General features: G+C 53.1%; 1 protein-coding gene across 2 annotated transcripts in view; it reads right to left on the bottom strand.

Annotated features, from left to right (window-relative positions):
* Window positions 1-4,573: 4,573 nt before the first annotated feature.
* Window positions 4,574-15,111, bottom strand: part of LRRN2 (leucine rich repeat neuronal 2) — a 39,101-nt gene continuing 28,563 nt past the window's right edge. For both annotated transcript variants that reach the window (XM_049831699.1, XM_049831698.1), the window contains exon 2: window positions 4,574-13,198. In XM_049831699.1, coding sequence (XP_049687656.1) covers window positions 10,810-12,954 — 2,145 coding nt within the window. In that variant the 5' untranslated portion in view covers window positions 12,955-13,198 and the 3' untranslated portion in view covers window positions 4,574-10,809. The remainder of the gene's footprint in view (window positions 13,199-15,111) is intronic.

The raw sequence follows: 15,111 nt of genomic DNA, 5'->3' as shown, positions 1-15,111 counted from the left end.
GGCACGGAGCAGGGATGCTGGCAGTTTTCTTGGAGCTCTCATCTCCTTGCCTCCAGGCTGTACAGACCCATGGCACAAATAGTTAGCGCTGAGGGATGCAAGTCCCATGGTTGGGGTTTGGCTTTCCTTATTTGCCTCTTGGTTTACGGTGCTGGTGGGGACCAGCAGGCTGCATGTAATCGGGAGGAAGACGGCTGAGCACGCTCTGCTCTTCTGTGCTGTAAACTAGCCCCACATACGCCCAGCAGTGATTTATCACTAGTTGCTTGCCAAGGATGAGATGCTGCTTCGTAATGAAGAGCATCTTGATTGCTTTGTAGGAAAACAATAAAACTCCACCTGTGGCATCAGAACAGGAGAACCAGAGCTGGTTCCCCCATCCCTGACACAAGGATACTTGCTGGCAGAGGGCAGAGTTGGTTGTATTTATGCTTCTGTCCAGCTGCCCCTGCTTGTTCCCTGTTCCCTGCCTGTGTTTCTACGAGCAGCTTTAGGTAGGGCTGGTGTCCAGGATCACCCATTGGCAGACAGCTGGGTTGCACCCAGCAGCTGTTTCCATTCTGTCCTGCAGCAGCTGTAAGAGCAGCAATTAGACTTGCTGGTAACCTCTGCCAATCTTAAGCCTGCAGGGAAGTTTCTGGCTCTGCCCGCACAGTCCTCTTGTCTGTGTAACCTTTTCTCGCACCCTGCCAACAAAACCAACCTGTCCCAACGTGCTCTAAAGCACAGGAGCTGCATAAAGTAGAGCATCTTCATCCGTCCTGTTTGCCAGGGGCTGTGTTGTGCTGAGATCCCCCACCCTCACTCTGCCCACCCTGGGTGAACAGCAGCTCTCTGCCAGCAGCAGGCAAAATGAATCTTCCCAGCTTTAACAGAAAAGGTATTGGAGCAAGGTGGAGTTGCTCACCTCTGAATTTGTCTTAAGAGGGGAAGCTGGCCAGGTGCATGCTGAAAGGAGATGGCTGTTCATCTCATACAGGAAACGAGAGCATTTCATCTTCCTCACAGGTGCAACCACGATGTGTTTCTCTGAGGAAGTACTATTCTGTATCTTACAAAATAAAGGATCCTTTTTTGCTGTAGCCTGTCAGGCAGCCAGAGCTCGGTATTCTAACCCTGCTCAGCTTCTGCCCTCTGAAATCCCTCCACCTCACCGTGCCTCTTTTTTCTCTCATCTTTTGTAGAAAAGTGATTATGTTGGGGCAGCATTTGTGGCACTCCCAAGCTCCCTTAAGCAGTTGCAGGTCTGTGCAGGAGCACCATCTAAAACCTGTGCTCTGCAATCTGTTGCTGCGAGCCAGTGGCACTTCTTCCTCCTCTGCTGTGGGGTAACAGACTGCAGAATCCAGCCCACTGAAAATAAACAGTCTTGTTTCATCCAAACACCTTCCCCAGAATCGTTGGTGACCCAAATCCTGACATAGGGGAAAAATAAAAGCTCTCTGAAACACCAGTCTTTCTGGTGTGAGCCACACTGGTGCTGTCGCAGCCACCAGCACAGGCTGGGAGACCCCTGAAGGTCTGTTGGGGATCTCTAGCTGGAGCTTACTGGGGTGAGGAGGGAGGCGGTGCAAAACCTTGCCAGCAAAGCAGGCTCAGCACTGCAGGTGTGAGCTGCCAGTGAGCAAAAAACAGGGTGGTTTTAAGAAAAAACGCAGCTTTTTCTTTTAGCAGCGAAAGCCTCATTAATTTGAAGATTGAAATGGCCACACAATTGGAAACTGGCATCACAGTCCCAGCAGTGAGTCTGAACATGGATTAAAAGGAACCAGCGTGTGACCCCAGGATCTGGGGAAGCAGAGGGAAGCGCTGTGGGGGCCAAGCTGCCTCCTGCACAAAGGATGGGGGGCACGTACCTTTTGTTTCTGGAAAGCCAGACCAGCCTCTCTGCGCTTTGCCTTTGTAGCTCTGTTTAATGAGACGGCAGTGCTCTACCTCAGAGAAGAGCAGAGCCCTGATGCCCACTGAGGACTTGCACTTTCCTTGCACAGCACCAGAGACACCCCTGTACCTCAGCGTCCTCATTTAGCCAGCGGTAAATCAGGAAGGATTATTTACCAGAGTGATTTAGTGGGATGCTTTAAATGGCATGTAAATGTTTGCATATTGCTTTGAGCGTGGGAACAGCTTTACAAGTGCTAGCTATTGTTATTTTGCTTTGGAAACCATGTTCTCCTTAAAATCAATACCACAAAGAAGAACGCCTGAGCAAGCCAGTTCACTTGCTACGATACTCTTATTATTGCCATTAGCAGAGAGGATTGTAACCCACGCTGACACAGCCCTTCAAACTCTGGGTGTTATTCTCCTTTGGTATAAAGCAATGCTTACTTCATCATGAGAGAGCACCCATACCTCTGACCCTTGCTTGCAAAACTGTGTTTTCTGCTCATACCTAGAAATACAACATGTTGCAGTCAGGCCTTTAAACTATTAAAAAAAAACCAAAAAAACAAACGAAAACAACAGAATGCAAAGAGAATACATTGCTCTGGCTGAAAACACAAGTCCACAAACATTTTGCCATCAATCAGCTGGGCTACAGAAGAGAAATGCAAGCATGGACTGTTCATTGTGTGGGCAGAGCAGGCTCTGGGTCCCTTGCTGTTAACCCTGTGCTGCTGCGCTCTGGCAGGAGCTGGGGCTTGCTGATACTGGGCGACCTGAAGTGGGCTTAATGGTGGAAATGTTTGGGTATCCTCCTCAGCCCCGATTCCGCACGTGCTTTCAAGTCCTGCTTGCTCCCCAAGTGCTTGGGTAGGTGCTTTGAATTTTATCCCAAAGTTGGGCTTTCTCTGGGAAGCTGGGAAGTGTGGGGGGCTGCTGGGAAGCATGGGGGCGGGTACCACCAGGTGCCCGCTGTCCTTGTTGGAAGGACGAGCACAGCCTTGCTCACCCACTTCTGCCCCCAGCCCCGCTGAGCTTCACCAGGCTCTGTAAGGGGCTTCCCCCGCCTTCCCCCATGGTGCTGAGCTGAAACCCCAGCTGCAAACTTTCAGGTTTGGGTTTCACACACCCCCTTTTTTTTTTCCCTCTTCACTCTCCTGTTTTGCAAGTGTCTGAGTGCAGCCCTAGGCAGTCCGCAGATGCCAGGGCAGAAAGCTGGTGCCTGCTCCAGCTACTCTCCCAATGCTCCCCAGAAGTGGTACTCAGCTGCCTGGAGGAAGGAAGCAGTTTATTCCTGCTTTTGCTGGAAGCGGATGTTTTATTTATCTCCTTGGTGACTTTATCTGGATTTAATGTTCTATAGGTGCCACTTTTATCTGTCTTCTCCCCCCTTTCCCTTAACCTTGTTTGTGTAATCACTGTGCCCAAATTAAATATTTACTGTTTTCTCTACTGGTGAGCCTCCCAGTTCCCTTCCACTTCCAATTAAAGATTTACTAGGTGGGCATCAGCACTTCTGCAAGGCCAACAAACCAGCCCCCCTCGTTAGATTTTTAAGTGCTTCGTTATCATAGTTCAGCAGAGCACACCATAAATGAGATCTAACACACACCGGCATGCATGCGCTCGCTGTGCAAGGCTGAGCCCGAAAGCAGCAGGGCGTGAGGAGCAGGATGGGTGAATATGTGTCTCTGGAGGGGTCTCTGGGCTCTGGTTTCCCCCAGGGTGCTGGATGGCATGGTGAGGGGTGGCTGGGGAGAGCCCTGTGGCAGGGACACAGTGATACTGGGCTGCACTGGGCAGGGCTGGGGCAGGCACCGCTCCCACTGCAGCTCTGGTCTGTTTGAGAGACTACGGAGGACAGTGGTCTGCCAGGCAGACCCGGTACCCATCCTCAGGTCACGTTAGGACGGGGCACCTTACTGCAAAACAGGGGACTTTCTCATGACTCTGCTGTAATATTTAGAACGAACCAACTTTTTAGATCAATATTTTATTGGGAAGGTTGCTGGGGTAATTGACACTTCGAGCATCTTGCCTCCGTGTGAGTGAAGCCCGGGCTATTAGGAATAATGAACTTTTTGCTAGTTACCTTTAGTGAACTAATAAATCTTTAATGCTAGCTGCAAATTTAATAATGGAAATTTAGTCGGTGACCTCAAAACTTCCAGAAAAAGGTGAGGGAAGCAGACGGGGCAAAGCAGTAGGAACTAAGTGGCAGGCAGGAGCTTGGTGGCACAGCAGGCGAACAAAGCCCAACCCAGGCGGCTTTGGCAGCAGGGATGCCGGAGGGATGCGGTGATGCAGGGGAAGGAGCCAGAGGACGTGCAGCCCCACGCACGCACCGTGCTCAGCACCGCCACGGTCATACAACTGTTTGGCAGAGACCGAGAAAACAGCAGGATTTCCAGGCGAGCTGTTGAGCTGAGGGGTCAAGAGATGCTATCGGCTCCTGGCCCTTCCTCAGCTGCTGGGCACTGCTGCAGTGCACGCTGCTTTTTATTTCCAAGCAGGAGAAGAAATGCTTTTACCCCCTGCTTTTTCCCCCACCACCCTGGGCTTTTTGGGAAGAGCCCAGGGCTTGGCATCACCAGCCTTCCCCGCCACAGCAGCCGTTTTCCCCCCCACCCGCCCATTGTCAGCAGCCGAGCGGCTGTCAGGGACCTGCATTATTTATCTGCTCAGTAACATTTACTGGGATCTAGTGTTTAATAACTGTCACTCCAATATATCTTTTCTTAATCCCCTCAGATCTGTTGCTGTGGCAATTTTAAATATTTATCAACACCGTTTGTGTTTTCACTGTTAAGGTTGCAATTTTCTTGTAATTAAAGATTTACAACACGCTGCTCAAGATTTAGAGATGATTGGCAAAAATCAAAACTGTTTGATATTCACACTAGAAATCACCAGCTTTCCAGAAGTTTTCCGCAGGACCCCGATACACAGGTGATGGTGCAGACCTCCCCTTTATATTTGGTTATTTTTGCTGTTGCTTTTAACTGTTTTCACTGGCTCTCATTGCAGAGGTGGGAGCTTTTGCCCCCCTCCATGTCTCCCCATATCTTGTTGACACAGCTGAGCCCCTGCCAAATCCTGATATTCCTCAGGGCCTCATCCAGCCCTGGGGAGAGCCCACCACCACAAACTGCTTCGAGAAGGACCCTGCTTGCCCTGTGACAGCCCTGCAGGCTCCTGCACTTGCTGCCTGTTCTGCTGCCACCGAGCTGGGCTCTGGCTTGTTATTCCCTATTAATATTCATTCCCCATCAGCACAAGCCCTGCCTGCCTTTCCCAGCTCTCTTCCTATTTAGCTACATGCAAATCCAAAATCAGTTCTTGCCCTTCTCCCACCTCATTAAATATGGTTCCAGGACGACTCGGGAGCAGTGAGGGTACCAGGGGTGCCCCGCACATCCCACAGGGAGCAGAGTCCTGGATGGGACCAGGGTGCTCTGCCCCTTGCTGCTGCTTGCCCTGGGGTGGCCACGACCTCCTGCACCCTTGCTCGCTCTGGGGTCAGACCCCAAACACCCCAAAGTGCCACCTGGATGCACACCGGTTTCTTAATTAATTATTTAAGCCTGTCTGGCACAGGCAGCACAACCAGACCTGGTGGCCAGCAGCAATTAGCTGTCTCTCACCAGGACCCGCAGCATCCATGGTCCCTTGGTCCCACTGACATCTCCTGTGATGCTGTTGGGCATCCCCAAGTCCTCGCTCCTCCAGAGACCCCCTGCACCGTGGCACAAATTCAAGCTGCAGCCTCATCCATGACAGCATCCCCTGCAGGTGGCTTGGCCATCACGAGAGAAGCCAATGCTGGGAAGGGAACTGGGATTCCCATAATACTGCCTGGTGGAGAGGGAAGGCGAGAGCTGCAAGCAGGCAGCCAGGGCTGTGAAAGCAGGCAGAGTAGCTAATTGCAAATGAACCTTTGGTGAGGTCAGCACTTTTCTAGCCTCAGACAGCTCCAAACTGACCTTGTGCCACCTCTCCTGCCCCACTGCTTTCCATCAGCCTGATTTTGGCTTCAATTGCCCACTTGAACACAGCTGAATCCATTTACTCGGGCTGGCTGGGCTGCTCTAGTAGGGGGCAGGAGCTACTTCAGCTCTGAAAGGCTGGAAAAGGCAATGGGAGATAAATGAGCTGCAATCATTTCTCCTCTGTGACTCCTGCCTTCGCTTCTTCTTCCTTTCTTTGGTGACTTCTGGATGGAAAGGGGCAAAGAAGCACTTGTCTCCTGACCCCAGCACGTGTTTGGAAGGAGAAAAGGGACCCAGGACCATAAGTCACTAAGCATAAGTCCCTGCCTCAGTTTCCCCACCTGTGGATCAGTGGTAAAGGCAGGAGGGGGAGAAGTGATGAAGCATTTTGAAGGAGAGCTGCTTGCCGTGTAGATTGACAGGTAGATTTTCCTAAAGGTTTTGAAAGCTGCACCTGCTTCATCATAATGGCATCATGCATATGGATAACACCGCTGACATTTCCCAGGGAGGTCGGGTGTTTTAATTTAAATCATTTTTGAGGAAGTGCTGGAGAGAGAAGGAGAGGCCTGCTTTGATTCTCTAACGAACTAATAAATACGTGCCTGTCACACTCCTCCCAGAGCCTGAAAGCCTTTGGTGCAGGGAGGGAGACAGGCAGGCAGGCAGGCAGCCCTGTCGCCCAGTGATAGGTGCTGAGAATGGGGCATCTCCACTGCAGGGCCCTCAGCAGGGGTAAGGGCTCTGCGAAAGAAGGACACAATGATGGAGCCACTCCAAAAATCAGTTTTATTAGGTGCTTAAAATAGAGCCTGGCACGCAATGTTCTCGGTTGGCTTTGTCGAGAGAAGCTCAGTTGCATATGAAATCCATGATGCTGTTTGCACTGAGAAACAGGAGGAGGGGTAGAGGGCAGAAGAAGCAGAAATGAGGACTTTTACTGCTATCCTCAAAGTGAAGGTAGTAAAACAATAAAAAAAAAAAAGGAGACATTAAACCTGACGAACAGCTAAGGAAGAGTGGTTTATGGGAGAGAAACCATTGCCCAGGGGTGAGACCTGATGGGGCAGGCTGGAGGAGAAGCATTTCCCAAACAAGCCTCTGACTTCCCAGATGGATGGAGGGGGGGGACTGGGACATGATGGGGGGCAGCCCTGCTCGCCTCCCCTGCCTCGTTGGGCCCCCTGGCACCCCTGGGCTGGGCTGGCAGCAGCCAGGAGGGATGTCAGGTGTTGGTGGCAGTCTTTTGGGCTTGAGAAATTTGGGAGCCTCTTCACTAGAGCATCTCTTTGAGAGCTGCATCCCCGCGTGGTGCTCGGAAATGGAGACTGCTGCCCCCCACTACTGCTAAAGCTGCTTCAGTGGCTGATTACTTCTGCTGCTTAAAAAAACCCAACATCTTGTTTCTCGTATGACTTTCCTTGGCTCTTCCCATGCCTTTGGGGGACAGATTAAAGAGCCCTCTAGTCAAGAGCATCCTGGGTCAGACACTCCTTTCCCCCTTTCCAAAGCATCTCTGGTTCTTGCCACATCCTTGCTCTCTGGGCTGGGAGACAAAACCCTGCAGAGTGAGCCTGCCTCGGCACCCGGGGGGCTGCTCCCCCTTGAAGGGAACTTAAGATGCAATTAGATTTTACTGTGCCTAAAAAGTCCCCTTTCCCCTGCCTGGCACCCCAAAATAACACTTGTGAGCAGTAGCAAAGCCTCGCCAGGTGCAGAATCCAGCCTCCAGGCAAAGGATGGGCTGTAAGTCCCGATCATGAGCCCTGTAAAAATTTGCAGCCTCTATAATTCACCTGGTGAGATTCCTTTTTGACCAGATACCTCCTGATGAGGAGCCTGAGCATCGCTCCCCTGTGCGAGGGGCTCGGTGCTGCAAGGAGGGCGGCAGCCGGGTCTGCTCCCCCAGCAAACCGTGCTGGAAAATGCAAGATGCGGTGGGTGAACGATGCTGCGGGGCTGGTGTGAGATGCTTGGCTCTCCCCTGCCTCCAGCAAGGGCTGGCTTTAATTCAGTCTCCTGCCTTGGATGCACTCGGTTGTGGTCTCTGTAGGAGGAAGGGTCTCCAAGTAGATGGGACCTTGTCCCCCTGGGTGACAGGGGACGGGGCTGCTGAGGCTCTGCCTGCAGCTGCTCCATGTGCCTCATCCAGGCTTGGGCACGGGGGACAGGGAACGGTTTATGGAGCATTTCCTCCAGCATGGTGCCCAGGAAAAACTGGTTGGTGCTTTAATAATAAATAACAACAACAATAAATAGTGTATGAGGCACCTACGGTGCTCTCGGCTGATGGCCTCTGAGGAAGGGAGGGGACAGGAGCGGTTCACAGCACAGCTCCTGTTTTGGGGCACTGGGGGGGTAATTTGGCCAGCCCCCTCCTGTGGGAGCCTGGGCTGGAGCACCCACCCGGGGACACTTGGTGCGGGGGACCCACTGGGAAATGAGTCCTGCAGTGGCGGGTGCCTCTCTCTGAATGCACTGCATAGAGCTCCTCGGGTCGCTCCGATTTCAAAGGAAATCAAATTAATTGCATGTATCTTGCATTTTAATCTCTGGTTTGCAGGCATCTCTTTTAGATGAGAGCAGACAATTCAGGCAGCGGCTGAACCTTCACCTCCCATCCCAGCGTGGCAGCAGCAGCCGTGATAACCGTGATCAAAGAGGCTTTTTCTCTACACCTACAAAATTACAGCCTTTAAGGGGCTCAGTCCTTGCTTTGTTTGAGAACTGATGATGTTTTTTGCAGGGAGTGGGATGGTGGAGGGGATGGGAGATGCAGGCGCTGCCCGGCTGCCTGGGATGAGCAGGATTAAATCAGGGACACATTTACACCGGGGAAATTTCTCAGCAACTATTTCTACATGTTCCAGCACCAATTTAGCTGAACCACAGGGAATATATTTTGCATTTAAGTTTCCCCACTGTACAAAAGGCAGAGGAGAAAGGCTGTTTTAGGCCCTGAGTCTGCAAACACTGATGTTGCACACCTGAGCAGAGCCGGCGGGGCTGGGGCTCCGCAGCTGAATATTCAAAGCAGATCATGACTCTAATTCAGGAAAGTATTTAAGCCTGCACTTAACTTTCAGCTTGTGCTTAGGGCCTCTGGAGATCTCGCTGGGTCCTGAACACATGCTGAAGTGCTTTGGTGAGCGGTGATGGTGTGCTGAACGGGGACCGGGGAGAGCCATTACGCTCCGAAATAATTACCCGGCAAAGGCGCAGAAGCCGTTTCGTGTGCCTGGCTGAGCGCGGAGCTTATCCAGCGGGGAACCATCTCGCCTTGGCTGGAAGATGAATGAGAAGTTCAAACAGCTTTTTACTGTGTCAAGGTTTTCTGGTCCCTTCAAAGCCCCGTGCAAGCAGCAATTGCGCTGGCACAACCGGCTTTGCCCGAGGGGGCACCGCGTCTGCACAGAGACGGGGTACCTGCACCCCATCACCCCCCCCAGGTCAGGCTGGGATGGATTTTTTTTGGTCTTTCCCATGGAAGGACGCCCAAGCGAGGTGCCAGCCAGGTTCTGGATGCATCCATGACCACACCACGGGCTGCACCGGGGTCTCCTGGGGCCATGTGTGTGTTGGTAAAGGCACGTTTTGTTTAGGGTTGCAGTTAAACTGACCCCCAAGTCTTTACCTCTAACAAGCAGGGATTAGGTTTAGGCCCAAGCAAAGGGATGGCTTGTTCACATTAACCAAGGAGAGGACCACCGCCGGCCGTTGAGCCGGAGGAGAAGGGCTCCTTCAAGCTTCACTGATTTGGGTTTGCTGTGTCCCTTGGTTTGACACAACCCGGGCGGGGGACTGGTGCTGCCCACTGCTCCCTTTCATTTGCAATTTTAATTGCTTATCAGAGAAAGAAGTGGCAACAGGCCAGGAAAGCAAGTTTTTGTTCTCCCCCATCACATGCACAGCGATGCACAGGGTGGGTGCAGGGGCTGCCGTCACACGGGGACTGTCCTGCAGAGCCCCCCCAGCCCCTTCTGCATCCGAAGCAAGGGGTCCTACCATGAAGCCCTCCAGCTGCACACCAGCATACAAAGGATTTCCTTTTTTTTTTTTCCCTTGTTTGTTTTATACAAAACCAAAAAAGCAAGAACTTCCTCCCCCCCTTTTCTTCCCATTTTTCCTCTTTCTTTCTTTTTTTAACATTATCCGCAAAAGTTTACAAAATAGCCTTGAGATTATTCTTGCGGGATACAGGATCCAATCAACTCTGGCAGAAGCCAGCCAGCCCCACAGGGATGCCAATTAAGAGATGTGTCACCATTGTAATTTCTGTTTCTTTTGCCCAAAGTCCCCTCCTTTCCCCTCTGCTTCCCTCTGGCCGACAGCAGCAAGCAAACGACAGGGCAGCGGGAAGCTGCCGGGGGTGGGTTTGTGGCTGATTATCTGAGTGCTCAAAAAAACCCCAAACTCAAAAAAGGAACAAAGAAAGAACATGTATCCCAAAGGGAAAGGCCTTTTTTTTGTATTTCCAAAACAGGGACTGTCCAGCAAAGGAGCTGACACCGCTGGGGTGTCTCATGGTGCCAGGGGGATACGGGGGAGGGGTGATCTGCTGATCATCTGTATGGCTCTTCGACCACTCGGGGCATCGTCCCCCTTGGGCTCAGGCCCCTCTGAGCCCTCCCGGCTGCCCAGCGGGTACTTTCAGGTACCATGCACAAATCCAGACCCTACGCATGGATCCAGACCCTGCCAGGACCACAAAGAAGCTCTGCAAGCCCCGTGGCCAGCTCTGCTCCTCTCCTTCTGCCACACCGCTTTGACTCTTGGTCAAGTCCATTAAATTCCTTTTTTGTTTGTTTGTTTTTTTTTGTGGTTTTTTTTGTTCAGTTTCGTAGTTTAGTTACTTTTTTTGGTAAAAAATAGTTTCTCCCTCCCCACCCCAAACCACCCCATCCCACAGTCAGCCCCACCAGTTCATCAGCCTTCAGCAGTCCAGTGGGGCTGCTTGCACCTCCACGGCCAGGAGCTGCCCCCCACGCTGCCCGCCAGCCCAGGGCTGGGCGAGGGGGGGATAGACCACGCGCAAAGCCGTGCCACCCCGGAGCAGCTCTCCGGCCCTCCTGGGCTCTGCCCCGACACCGTAGCGAGCTACGAGGCTGGCGGCAAGGAGCAGGAGACAGAGGACCAGCACCGTCAGGAGGCTCTGCCTGCCCTCCAGGAGCCAGTAGCGGTGGGCAGCCTCTTTAGTCCTGGCGTTGACACAAGCCACCTTGGCCTGCAAGTCTACAAAGGCCACGTGGAGGCAAGCCCAGTACTCCGTGTCCTGGTGGAGCCGGGTGATGTTGTACGTGTGGGTCCCCATGGGGATCCGGGCCACGTTGGTCGTGTCCAAGTTGGAGCTAAGCAAGAAACTGGACCAGGTGAGGTTGGAGGAGACGGTGTTGAGATGTGGCTTCCAGGCGACCAGGATGTGGTAGGCCTGGACATCCGCCACCACCAGCTCCAGGCTGTCCTCGCTGAGCGGGAAGGAGTGGTTGACCGTCATGCTGACGCTCTTGGTGTCTGCCCCGAGGAGGTTGTGTGCCACGCAGGTGTACAGCCCGGCCTCCCGAGCCGAGATCCCATGAATCTCCAGCGTCCCTTCGGGGTGCACCTTGTACCGCCCGTCTTCCACGTAGGGGATCAGCTTCACCCCCGAAGGGGTGACCCAGTAGATCTCCGGGTCTGGCTCTGCCAGAGCTCGGCAATGCAAGGAGACGTTGTCACCATCCGCCACATCTAAGCGGGAAGGGAAGCTCTTGGCGGAGATGAGAGGCAGGCACCGGTCCGTCATTTCCCGGAAGGGGACATCCCGAATGTGCCTCTTCTTGAGGTCCGGGGGCTCGGCGCACAGCGTGGACTGGGGTTCAATGAAGCGGATGTGGTTTTCCGTGCTGTTGACCCAGCGGATGACGCAGTCGCAGCGGATGGGGTTGCTGTGGATGCTGATCTCCTGCAGGTTGGGCAGGGACTCCACCGTCTGCTTATGCAAGGCACTTAGGGCATTGTTGTTGAGCATGAGGGTTTCCAGTTGGGGAAGGTGGTGGAACGCGTTGGGGTGGATAAAGGACAGCTTGGGGTTGTTGGTCACGTCTAGCTTGGTCAGCTCGGGGAGGTTGATCAAGGCAAACTGGTCTATGGACACCAGCTCCTCCATGTTGTTGAGCCCCAGCTCTTTGAGGTGCAGCATGTTTGTGAAGTCGCTTTGCTTGACCCTCTGCAATGGGTTTTTGTTCAGATCCAGGAACTTGAGGCCAGGAACTTGCTGCAGCGCCCGCTTGGGGACATTCACGAGCTTGTTGTCATAGAAAGAGAGGCTCTCCAGGCTCCGCAGCCCTTCCAGTGCATAGTCCGAGATCTCCCTCAGGTTCATCCCAGCCAAAACCAAACTCCGCAGATTCGACAGGGGCCTGAAATTCATATCCAAGATCGCATCCACCCTGTTGCCTCCGATCATGAGGATCTCCAGGCTGGGGAGCATCTGGAACCAGCGGCTGTCAACCGTCCTCAGCAGGTTGGAGTTGAGGTGGAGGCGCAGGAGGCTGCCGAGGCCGGAGAAGGCGCGGGGAGCGATCCTGCGGAGCTGGTTGTGGTTCAGGTAGAGCTCCTGCAGGTTGCCCAGCCCGGGGAAGCTGCCATCGGGCAGCTCAGAAAGCTGGTTCTCCTCCAAGTGCAGGCTGAGCAGCTGGGGCATGCTCTTCAGGCCAAAGTCCCAGACATCAGAGAAGCTGTTCTGCGACAGGTCCAGCTCTGAGAGGTTTCTAAGATAGTCCAGCTCGCTCTGCTCGAGCCTGGCGATATTGTTGCTTTGCAAGAGCAGGGTCTGGGTCCCCTCCGGCAGGTCTTCAGGCACGGCGGAGATGAACAAGTCATTGCAGTCCACCGTGGCAGCCTCCCGGTACACCGAACGGGGGGTGTACCACGGCCTGATCTGGCAGACACACTGCGGTGGGCATTTGACCTTCCAGGGCACGATGGGGATGGCGGTGGCAGCCACCACGCAGAGCAGAAGCGAGCTGGTTTGGAAGCGTCTCATTTTCGGCTGGTGGGACCAGCTTCTTCCCAGGCAGGAATGGTTCACAGGGCGCATCTAGAGCAGGACATGGGGCGACAGCCGGATGGGGACAGCATCCGTGGGAGAAGATGCTCCATGCGAGCCCCTGGCACCGATCAGCCCCTGCTGCCGGCTGCCCTGCCTGGCCCCCCCCACCAAGAGCACATAACACCCACGACCAGGGCTGGTGCCTTCAGTCAGAGCTTCGTCTTTTCTTCCTCCCCAAGTGATTCATTTTTGCACCCGGCTGCATCTTTTGGCTTCTTCCTCAAGGTCATTCCTGAAAAAGGCCAGACAACAAGCTGTGTTAGAGGAGACCTCATGCATGAGGTGAACAAGTATCAGAGAGAATAAACAGGCTGGAGAGACAGCGCCCCGTGCATGGGACCCCAGAACCCTGCCCAGCCTCAAGACAGACCAATATGTCCATTTAATCTGTTGTATACCCATAGCATTAACTGTCCCCGCCCATCCCAGAGGTTTTGAGTGTTATTACCCCACAGATGCTCTTCCCAGGGCCACCAGCAGCCCACGGACCAAAGGCTTTGCCCTGGCAGACCCAGAGCTGCAGATGCTGGGAAGAGAAAGTCTTCATGGGGGCAACTTTCCTCCAGGCTCTCAGGACTCTGATTCCTGCCCCTTACCCTCCCCAGCAAAAAGTGCCCACATCCAGGAGCTCCCAGCCCTATTTGCAGATCCCTAACGTGTTTTTCCTTGGTGGATTTATGGAGGAAACATGCCCCCAAGCACAGACCTGTTTCTTGGCAGCTCTAGCAGAAGCCCCGTAGCAGCGCAGGGACCACAGGCTCAGAGCGCAGTTTGCTTTGCCCTGGGACAGATTATCCCAGACCCATCTCATCCCTTTTATTTCTACACTAGCAAAGCAACAAGCACACCTACTTCTGCACAAACTTGGGCCTCAAGTAGCCAATACTGGCAGGGGGCTGGTGGCCCAGAGGGCTGATGCTGAGCAGAAAGCCAAGCTTTTAGGGAAAGAGCAGTACACAAGTGAGCGCAGCCCCCCGTGCAATGACGCAAAAGCTGCAGCCACACAACCCACACACACAAACCTCCCCTCTAGAATAAAGCCCCCCCCCCAGCTCCTTTTAAAGCACTGGCCCAAGGTGGGGGCAATTTGCTGGGAGCAGGAAACCCTGACTGGGCTCGTTAGGAAATCCGGGGGGGGAACGCAGAAACCCATTAATCCCCTCCATGCTGGGTGCCACCTTGGCTTTGCCCCCTTGCCTTGCACCCTTCCCAGGGAAAAGGGGTTGGGGGTTCCTCGGTGGGGTGTTTGGCGAGGGGCTGGGGTGGGGGTGAGCCCCCCCGGCACCTCCCTGCCCCTCTCCCCATCTGGCCGCAGGGTTTGGAGGAGCTGGAGCCGGCTACCACCCCACCTTTGATTTTTTGATTTTCTACAGCTCTCCTGACCCACACTGACACAAATCAAACCAAGTCCCAAAGCTTCTTCCCATCTTAAAAGACTCTCACGCAGCAGGAAAAACATTAAAAAGCAGCCAGAGTAGGAAAAGAAACTTTCTCTCCAAGCAGCTCTATTTTATCACCCTGTTGTTCTCCCCGTAAAGGGCTTCCAACCAAAGTTTATTCAGCATCGACTCATTCAAGCCTTGCACCAGAATTGATCCCGCGCACTTCCCTTCTTGCCTGCTGTGAGGGCATTGGCTTTTAAACCATCTCCCGGAGAAACAGCATTAAAGAAGAGGAAGGCTGTATTGATTTCTGCATCCTTCTGATGGACCTACATCTTTCATTTTAAGTGCACAGGCATTTCTGTGACTATAAATCTCTCTGGCCATTAAAATATTATAGAATCTTTTCTCCTTAAAAAAATAATATGGAGGAATGTTGGTTTTTTTTTTTTTTTTTATTTCCTTAAGGCTGTGAAGAAGAGCCCAGAAAAAGCACCTTGTTTCAAATCCCGTTTTACAGGGAAGAGTCCCCAGCTCTGCTGTTGGGTGATATGTCTCCAGGGTTTGTGTCTGTAACCAGGTTTTATCACTTTTGCCCAGCATAGGATGGTGTTGCAGCACTGATGGCTGTGGAGAGTCTTGCATACAGGATGATGCCCTAACAGTCCAGGTGTTTGTATAAGTAATAGGATCAGAGCTTGCAGAAAAATGTAATTTTTTGGAAACTCTGGGTACTAAACTTCATACTTCACGGTTTCAAATG

Source organism: Accipiter gentilis, chromosome 29, assembly GCF_929443795.1.
Source record: "Accipiter gentilis chromosome 29, bAccGen1.1, whole genome shotgun sequence".
Lineage (NCBI taxonomy): Eukaryota > Metazoa > Chordata > Aves > Accipitriformes > Accipitridae > Astur > Astur gentilis.
The sequence above is the reverse complement of the archived record's forward strand: the minus strand, read 5'-3'. Positions and strand labels throughout refer to the sequence as shown.